Source organism: Guillardia theta (genome assembly GCF_000315625.1).
Source record: "Guillardia theta CCMP2712 unplaced genomic scaffold GUITHscaffold_27, whole genome shotgun sequence".
NCBI classification, from domain to species: Eukaryota; class Cryptophyceae; order Pyrenomonadales; family Geminigeraceae; genus Guillardia; species Guillardia theta.
The window spans coordinates 663,892-672,935 of record NW_005434647.1 but is presented as its reverse complement, the minus strand read 5'-3'; the positions used below and the strand labels follow the sequence as shown (position 1 = coordinate 672,935).

The window sequence follows — 9,044 nt, the reverse complement described above, 5'->3', positions numbered from 1 at the left end:
CGGGGGGGGGAAGGGAGAAAAGAGCAAGAGGAGGAGGAGGAGGAGGAAGGAAGAGAGAGAAGAAAGAGGAGGAAGAGAGAGATAAGAAAGAGGAAAGGAGGAGCAAAAGGAAGAGGAGGAGAAAACGTACATCCACTCTCATTTTATCCGTGAGAATTTCCTTCACCTCTGCCGCCCTTGCGCTAACGGTTACCTGAGTCCTGGTCCTGACTTGATCTCCTGCCCCTTCCAGTTACTGCGAGGAGAGATTGGATTGCTACCATCCCCTGTTCCTCTCCATATCCCACTCATCTTGCTTCATCTCCTTCGCCTTCCATCTCCTCCTCCTCCTCCTCTTCCAATCTCTCCTCGCCGCGTTTTCATCCTCGTCTTCTTCTTCCTTGCTTCGCTCCAGCCTCTCACACCTTTCCTCCGTTCCACCACCACCACTACCTCTCTCCTCCTCTCTCTCTCCTCCTCCTCTCTTCTTCTCCCCTCTCCTCCTCCTCTCCTCCTCCTCTCTCCTCTCTCCTCCTCCTCTCTCCTCCTCCTCGCAGCTGCTCACCGACAGCAGCATGTACGATGAACTCGTCTCTCATCCTCAGGCACTTCACTGCGAGTTCGCAGGGGAACCCAGCTCGCTCCGCAGGGAAGCTGAAGGAGAAGGTTGAACTCTTACCTCTCCACCTGCTGAGAGGGTGAGGAACATGCGAGGAGAGGAGGAGGGGAGGGACAAGGAGGACAGTGGAAGAGAGCAATGAGAAGAGCAGATGGAGGGGAGAGAGGGGAAGGGAGGCGAGGGAGGAGGAGGAGGAGAAGGAGATGGGGAAACAAGATAGACTGACCCTTCTCTGAGATTTCCATCCCCGAATCCGATGGCAGTCAGCACGGCAAACACACAAAGAGCAAGCTCCTCCTCCTTGCTCGCTGCCCCAACCTCCCCCACCCTCGTCCTAGACGTCGCGCTGTCCAGCTGCATACTATCCACCTTCATCTCTTCGCTGCTCTTTCTCTCGATCTGCCTGCTGCTCCTCATTTCGATCGCCTTCAGCCTCTTCAGCCTCTCCTCCTCTGCTGTGCCCTGCTGCGACCGGACGGCAACCTCCCCTGGCCTTCCCTGCGAGCGGCTGGTGACTTGAACTTCCTCCGTCCACCTCCTCCCTCGCGTGTCCTCGTGGATTCTCTCCGAGCTGCTCGTCGGAGCTGCTGTAGGAAGGCCAAACAAGTTGCGAGCAGGCCGAAGTCCAGCCTCTCCCTCCCCTCTAACCACCGCTGGCGAGGAGGACGAGGACAAGGAGGAGGAGGAGGAGGAGGAGGAGGAGGAGGAGGTCGTCTGTGCTGCTGAGAGGCAGTAGAGGAGATCTCCTCCGCACACTCCGCAGTCACTCAGCAGCCTGTCTGCCCCCAACACATCCTTCTTGTTCAAGGATAGGAAGGAGCCCGATGGCAGACTCCCGTTCCCCGCGCCCTCCACCGCCTCCCTCAGCTTCTGCATCACCGTCTCGACCGTCTCGCTGCCCAGGCACTCAACCCTCTCTGTCCTCCCATCAGGCATTCGTATCCGGATCTTCATCTCTTCAGCTCCTGAGCAAGCGTCACCCACCCTCCTCTCCCGTTCATTCCTAGTTCTCCTTCCAAGTTCTCCTTCCTAGTTCTCCTTCCTTTCTTATTCTCTATCGCTGCTGCATCTGCATCTAATCGTTGTCAAACTTGTTCATCTCTCATCTACCTCCTGCTCCCGATCCTTTCAGGGCTCTATCACAAAAAATGGCTAACTACAGCTCCCCTGGAGTTTGATTGGATTCCCTAGGAGCTCATTTCTGGGTGAACTTGTCGGGGAACTTGATCATGTGTTGATATTTTGGTACTCCACAGGTTCAATAACACTTTGCTGATGTCCGGAGGGACTTCTACTCCTTCCCTCCCGTCCTATTTCACTCCCTGCCCTCGAGCAACGTGCCTTTTGTCCTCACTCCACGTGTTCCTTCGCTGAGACATTCACTACACTCCCTCCTCACATGGTTGCCGTTCTGATTTCACATCGTCTGCATCCCACGCTCCTCCTCTTCTCCCCTCCCATCGCCCCAACCCCCTCCCCTCCCCTCGCCCTCGCCATTATCCTTTAGGGCGGCTGAGAAACAGGGTGGGGGTAATTGAATTGAGGGGTGGGGGGTACAAAGATTTACTTCTGTGGAGGGGGTCGATAAAACATATAAATAGAATTATGAAATATTTGTGGTAGGGTACATCAAACTTTAGTGCAGAAACTTAAGGAGGGTGGGGGTATTTGAGATGAGGGGGTAGGGTGACAACTGGCACAAAGTCATTGGTAACCGTTCGGCCGGGCCCCCGGGGTTAAAACTGAACTGACCATCGGACCCGGCCGGGGCCGGGGCCCGGCCGGGCGCGCGGCCCGGCGGCCGGGCGTGGAAATGAAACCTGGCAGCGAACCGTCGGAACAGCAGTAGGCAGGGCCGACGCACTGGCCCCGCATTGTCTTGGTGACCTCAATCATCGCGGAGCCTGTCCGGGAAGCCGAGTCTCACTGCGTCAGCCTGAGTGCGCCGCCCGCCGCCCGGCCCGCGGGGCCGGGCGGGCCGGAAGCCGCGTTGGCATCATGAGCCGGCTTTGCCGCTTAGGCCCTCGTCGGATTCAGGCCGGCCCGGAGACTGTCCAATAGTAAGACTACCGTACGGTCCCCGTGATCCGCCGCTTTTACTCAAAGTTAAGTGAAAGATCAGGATCCGCTACTGACTCGGACTCCGGGAACCACGCGGCGTGCTGACTCATTATGTACTAGAAACTTCGACAATGGTTGAACTCCGGATAGCCTACGGTTTGAATCGGGCGCGGCGGCCGGGGCCGGGCGCCGGAGTCCGACGGGCCCCGCCGTGGCACGGTGGCACCGTCGGCGGTGCCTGGCGGCCCGGACTCTCAGTACGGTCGCCCGGCGCCGCCGGAGACCGACTCCGGGATCAGCCGCCGGCTGACTCAGTGATCAGTCCGATTCCGATCATGATCAGTACTTGCTGAGGCCGGGGCCCGGCCCGGGCGACTCCCGTCACACAGGCTCTCAGTCAGGATCGGACCGTCCGACTTGGTCGGAGGCAAGGACGCGGCCCCGGTGACGGTGGCACCGTCACCGGGCGACGGACAAGAAGACAGAGAGGAGGGAGGAGGAGGAGGAGCAGGAGTGTGGGAGTTTCCTTCAGTGCACCTCCAGCTGCTGTACTAGGGAGTCCGGAGGGGCCCAGCTGACCAGTAATCTCAGGGGCACCACAAACTCAGATTTCTCAGCTTGTCGATCTGCTCTCAGCGCCTGTCAGGACGGGAAAAGTTTGAAAACGGATGCGAAGACCTTGTTCTGCCTTCCAGTGATGCAGTTGATATGAAGGGCGATGACTTCGGATTTGATAATCGAGAAGTTATCACTGAGGACTTTGAGTTATGGAAGGAAGAAAGAAAGTAAGAGATAGCAGGACGAAGGAAAGGTAGGAGGGAGAGGAGGTGGGAAGGAGGTGGGGAAGGGATAGAAGGCGATGGAAGGAAGGAGAGGCACGACGGAAGGAGAGGAAAGGGAGGAGATGGGGCAGGCAGAAACATTGAAACAGCAGCCGCCGCTGGTAGTCGAGGTATCAAAGGAGCAGGAAGGGAGAGGGAAAAGGATCGTAGTGGTTTCACCGCTCCAGGGCCCATCCGGTCGCGAACTTGTGTGAATCAGCAGCACAAAACTTGGCGACATGTTTCTTCCTCTCCTTGTCGTTCTCCTCGGGGAGCTGCGATAGGACAGCTCGTTGAAACCCGTACCAACGCTTGAGATGCTCCCAGTACTGGATCTGCGAGCTGGTATGAGGTCGTGGCAGCAGCAGCAGAGGAGGAAGAGAAGGAAGAGGAAGAGGAAGAGGAAAAGAATGAGGAGAAGGACGAGGACGAGGACGAGGACGAGGAGGACCGAGGAGGAGGACGAGGACGAGGACGAGGACGAGGACGAGGAGGAGGAGGAGAAGGAGGAGGAGGAGGAGGAGGAGGACCGAGGAGGAGGAGGAGAAGGAGGAGGAGGAGGAGGAGGAGGAGGAGATGGACGAGGAGGAGGAGGAGAAGGACAGAAGTAGAGAGAGGGCATAAGGAGGATAGGAATCGAACCTGAACTCTCTCAGCATGAGAGTATTTCTCCCCGCTCTTCCTGTCCGCCGGCTTGTTGAGCAGGATCTCCGACAGGAACTGCTTGCTGGCCCACCGCGACTTGACCAGGTACAGGCCGGAGTTGGGCTCAGTCACCTCCATGGCAGTGCGGGCAGGAGCGTCGGCACCGCAGTGGTTCTGCTGATAGACAAGGTCGCAGTTGCTGCTGAGGTACAAGTGAGGATCTTGCAGCAGGTGAACGTCCACGTCGATGAAGAAGACGCTGATGCCGCTGTCCAACAGCTCCCGCACCAGCTCCATCGCCCTCCACACGATCCTGAAGAAGTTGGAGCTCATGAACTCTCCCTCGGCAGAGACCTCTGCATGCTCGAAGAGAGGATACGTCTCTACCTCCCCATGCTCCCTCTCCATCCACCGCGCGATTTCTGGGTCCGCCAGCCCAACGAGGAACTTGAGGCCCAGCCGCTGAGCGTTGCACATCCAGTTGCGAAGCAGCTCCCTGTAGCCCGTGTTGCAGACGACCAGGATCAGAGTGCTCTCGTAGTCGGGAGAGGAGGAGGAGGAGGTGGTGGTGGTGGTGGAGGAGGAGGAGGAGGAGGAGGAGGACGAAGAGGTCAAGGGGTTCCTGTAATATCCTGCCGCCCTCCATGCTTTCGCTTCCAGCTCGTGCTTCGGGACGAACTGCCTTGCTCTCCTCCACCTGACGAGCTCCGCACCTGATGCTTCGTCCTCCTCCTCCTCAACCACAACCAGGTCGAACGTGTCTGACCCCAGGACTGTTCCAGCTTCGTCCCAATCATGCTGAAGTACAAGTCGGATCCTCCTCCTCCCGATCTTCAGCGGCGGAAGGGTGATAGTTGCTTCCTCCTCGCACCCTCCCTCAGAGCGCAGAGCTGCGCTCGCTCGCTCCTCGTCGTCGACGAACACGAGGACATGGCGGCCTCCCACCTGACGACCAGCATGAACGAGGATGCGGAGAGAGCAGGGCAGGTGCGCGAGTATCGTCCCGCCATGAGCTGGAAAGACGGGACGGATGAACGCCTCTTCGTCGGACTGCTTGCAGGAGGAGGGGCAGGAGGACGAGGAGGAGGACGAGGACGAGGACGAGGACGAGGGCGAGGACGAGGACGAGGACGAGGGCGAGGACGAGGACGAGGACGAGGAGACACATAGAACCAAGGTTATGAAGAGCATCGTCGTCGCCGCCTTCATTTTGCTCCTCCTCCCTCCCCCTCCTCTGCGCCGCCTCAAAATTTGCTCTGTCGGGGAGGATGGAAGGGGCGGAAAAGGGACTGAAAAAGCGGAAGAGTGGAGAGCGGGGCAGAGGGGAGGGGAGGGGAGGGGACAGGCCAGAAGGGCAGCTCCCCTCCCCTGCTCTGCTCTATCCTGCCCTACTCCCTTCCCCTCTCAGTCCCCTCTCCTCTCCTCCCTTCCCCTAAACCCCTTTCCTCTCCTCCCCTCTCCTCCTCCTCTCCTCTCCTCCCCTCTCCTCTCCTCTCCTCCCCTCCCCTCCCCTCTCCATTCCTCTCCTCTTCTTTCCTGTCCCGCCCTGCCCTGCTCTGTCTTCTCCCCTCCCCTCCCCTCCCCTCCCCTCCCCCCCTCCACTTCCTCTTCTCCTCTGCTCTCCTCTTCTCTCCTGGTTTGGGAGAGGATTGCGAGAGGAGAGATTTGGAAAGAAAGAAGCACGAGGTGATGGAGACTAAGTAGAGGAGCGCGTGCTTTATCCCTTTCATGCGAGTACTATCTCCAGGAGGGCGACTGATTGTGGGTAGGGAGGAGGAGGAGAGAGGAGAGGAGGAGGAGGAGGAGGAGGAGCAATTCGGAATGTTGTTCTGAATCATGTTCAAAACTTCATTTCATCTTCAAAATTACGACCAATCACACGCGTTCTCTTCTCCTCCTCGCTCTCCTCCTCTCCTAGCATGCCCACGAGTCAAGACTGTACTTGGTCCTTGCCAGGTTCGCCACCGTCCGCGCCTTGTCGATTGCAGCCTGCGCCTGTCAAACGAGATCAGCTGGGGTTGAAAGGATGCCGAGTACCTTGACACGAAGGTGCTGGACGCCCTCGTCGTTCCCGTCCAGCTGGTTGCCAGTGAACCTGTCGGCTCGGAACTCCCGCAAACTAGCCTGCCCTCCAGCTCCTGCTACTGCAAACCAGCCGCTCTTGGACCCGTGAGTCCAGCTGCCGATGAGCTGCATGCCGCCTTCCTCGGCCACACCGTACCCGTGCTTGCTGCCTGCTGCGGGCTCAGACTCGGTAGGAGGAGGAAGCAGGAGAGGAGGCGGAGGAGGATGGGTTTGAGGAGAGGAGGGAGGAGAAGGAGGAGGCGGAGGAAGGAGCTACTGAGGGCCTTTGGGTTCACTTGCCATGCTGAAATTGTCCCTCATGTCTTCTGCCGTCGGACGTTGTAAGAACTCCATGGCTGCAAGAGCGTGAGGGGAGGAGGAGGCAGACCAGGTTCACCCGTGAGGCTCGTACTGCAGCCACTCTCCCTCGTACCTGGACCAAAAATCCATGAGAGAGGGAGAGGAGGAGGAGGAGGAGATGAGTAGAAGGGAGAGAGGGAGGACGAGGTGGAGATGGGAGGAGGTGGAGAAGGGTAGATGGAGGGAGAAGGGAGTGAGTCTGGAAAGGTGTTACTTCTCTCCGGATGGTTGGGTGAGAGTTCCAACACCAATCAGGTCCCCGTTGTACTGAAAGGATACAATTAGTTACAAGCGCACAAGAGACATGAGAGGATGGAGTGAGAGAAAGGAGAGGAGAGGAGAGGAGAGGAGGGGAGGGGAAAAAAAGGAGGAAGGAAGGACAGGAAATATGAGAGCAAGGGTTCAGAAGGAGAGGGCCTCAAGAAAAGTCGGGAAGGAGAGCAGGTGGGAAGGAGGAGGAGGAGGAGGAGGAAGCTGTGATACCCGCACACGAGAACCAGTGTACATCCTGCCATCGGGCAAGACCTCCGAGCCCACGTTGAAGCCTCCTGAACAAGCTCATGAGCAGTGCAGTGAAGTAGGAGGAAAGGGGGAAGGGGGGGGGAGGTGGTGGTTGTGGTGGAGGGAGAGGAGAAGAGGGTGGGAGAAGGAGGAGGGTGAGAAGGAGGAAGGGGAGGAGAGGAAGGAGGAAGGGGAAAGAGGGAGTAGGAAAGGGACGCTGGAGGAGGAGGAGGAGGAGGAGGAGGAGGAGGAGGAGAAGGAGGAATTTGAGAACCTCGAGGGGTGCCAGGAGACTTGATGGAGGTGGCAGATCTCTGACTAGATGTGAGCGACTTGACGCCCGGCAAGGAGAGCTGATTCACTGCGATGAAATGAGAGGAGGAGGGAGGAGAGGGGGAGGAGAGAGTGGGAGGAGGAAGGAGAGGAGAAAAAGGGATGGAGGACGGGAGTGGGAAGAGGGAGGGAAGGGGGAGGATGGGAGGGGAGAGAGGAACGGAGGACGGAAGGAGAGGGAGGGAGGAGGGAGTAGGAGCATGCATACTTGGCTCCTCCTTGCTAGCGGCTCCCCGATAGCCTGCACGAGGAGGGTCAGAAATCGTCTGATGGTGTAGAGAAGGCAAGAGGCGAACCCGATCGAGGCGTCGTCGGGTTGGAGAAGAATTCAGCTCCTCCTCCTCCTCCTCCTCCTCCTCCTCCTCCGTTACTGTGCTGCATTGCAGAGTCCTACTACGAGATAAGCTCCTCCTCCTCCTCCCCCTCCCCCTCCCCTTCTCTGTTCCTCCTCCTCCTCCTCTCTTACCTGTCCACGAGGGAGCTTCCATTGGGCCCCGAGAATCGTCTCACCAGAAAACGTCTTCTTTAGATTGCTGCTCATCAACTGAGTGTCCTCCTGCTCCCGCTCCCTTCCTGCTCCTGCTTCTCCCTCCTTGCACCCTCTCCTCTGCTACTCGACCAAACTGTCTAGTCTCCTGTGTCCCTTGCCCTTGCCTTCTGCTGCTGCTGCTTCACCTCCTCCTCCTCCTCCTCCATAACCGATCCTCCTCCTCTGAACCAACACGCTCGCGCTACCTGCTGGGCTCTGTTGCCAGAGAGAGGAGCTGCCGGGCCTTGTCCATGGAGGAGACGACAGGGAATGAGGAGGAGGACGAGTGGATGCAGACTAGAGACCATGGTCGGGGTGAGCGACAGCAAGAAGAATGAGAGAGGCGGCGGAAGCAGAGGAGAAGGAGGGGATGCAGCAAGAAGAGGAGGAAGGGAGACAGAGCGCACAGAAGGGGAGAAGGAGGAAGAGGAGCAAAACGACGAGGAGGAGCAGCAGCGAGGGGGGGGAGGAGGGGGAGGAGGAGGGGAAGGAGGAGGGGAGGAAGGGAGAGGAGACAGAGACTGGTTTACCTTCAACAAAGTTCCCAGGGCCGTTGAGAATGTCGCCCATAACGAGGAGGGAGGAGTCAATACTGCCTCGACTGTCACCCGAGCTCATCCACATGCTCCTCCTCTCACCCGAGACAGAACGAGATGTCCAGCTTCAGGCTCTCAAGAAATTTCTGAGAGGATGCGAGGAATGTGTCAGTACCTTCCGCCTCCCCTACCTCTTCTCCCTCCCTTCCTCTGCTCTCTATCAACAACCCCCTCCTCCTTTCCCCCCCTCCCAACTACCTACACGGAAGCAGAAGTGTATGAGGACGGGACCCACACCACTGAGAGGGACTTCATGGACTGGGAATAAGAAAATACGCATGGAGGAAAACTCTATGGGTCTCCAGAGGCTTCTGGATTTGATCTCCAGATCTTGACATGGGACATCTCAAATGAAGAGCGTGAGGAATCGAACGTGAAAAAACTAGCGTCAATCCACTTTCATCTCGCCAATGACCCTCCTAATGTCAGGTCCCACTTTCCTCCTGACTAGTATGTCCACGATGACCCCAGCAATGTCAACACATCTATGCTCGTGACCTGAATTGCTGTCTATCACTTCCCTTTCATTGCGAATG

At 58.1% G+C, this 9,044-nt stretch overlaps 3 protein-coding genes across 3 annotated transcripts in view; all 3 read right to left on the bottom strand.

Moving 5' to 3' along the window:
- Positions 1–189: 189 nt before the first annotated feature.
- On the bottom strand, positions 190–1,552 carry GUITHDRAFT_137798 (hypothetical protein; the record flags this gene model as incomplete). The annotated part of the gene is made up of 3 exons (XM_005834138.1): positions 190–266; positions 545–666; positions 825–1,552. The coding sequence occupies 3 exons, from the start codon at positions 1,550–1,552 to the stop codon at positions 190–192; spliced, it is 927 nt and encodes a 308-aa protein (XP_005834195.1).
- Positions 1,553–3,246: 1,694 nt separating this feature from the next.
- Positions 3,247–4,602, bottom strand: GUITHDRAFT_107125 (hypothetical protein; the record flags this gene model as incomplete). The annotated part of the gene is made up of 4 exons (XM_005834137.1): positions 3,247–3,285; positions 3,338–3,410; positions 3,661–3,815; positions 4,123–4,602. The coding sequence occupies 4 exons, from the start codon at positions 4,600–4,602 to the stop codon at positions 3,247–3,249; spliced, it is 747 nt and encodes a 248-aa protein (XP_005834194.1).
- A 1,437-nt stretch (positions 4,603–6,039) lies between these two features.
- GUITHDRAFT_137796 (hypothetical protein) overlaps positions 6,040–9,044 on the bottom strand; it is a gene marked incomplete at both ends in the record, with an annotated part of 6,780 nt that continues 3,775 nt past the window's right edge. Inside the window, 12 exons of the mRNA XM_005834136.1 lie at positions 6,040–6,120; positions 6,163–6,355; positions 6,486–6,545; positions 6,587–6,622; positions 6,764–6,816; positions 7,033–7,097; positions 7,325–7,403; positions 7,592–7,624; positions 7,850–7,916; positions 8,119–8,209; positions 8,443–8,504; positions 8,551–8,594. Coding sequence (XP_005834193.1) covers positions 6,040–6,120; positions 6,163–6,355; positions 6,486–6,545; positions 6,587–6,622; positions 6,764–6,816; positions 7,033–7,097; positions 7,325–7,403; positions 7,592–7,624; positions 7,850–7,916; positions 8,119–8,209; positions 8,443–8,504; positions 8,551–8,594 — 864 coding nt within the window. The remainder of the gene's footprint in view (positions 6,121–6,162; positions 6,356–6,485; positions 6,546–6,586; positions 6,623–6,763; positions 6,817–7,032; positions 7,098–7,324; positions 7,404–7,591; positions 7,625–7,849; positions 7,917–8,118; positions 8,210–8,442; positions 8,505–8,550; positions 8,595–9,044) is intronic.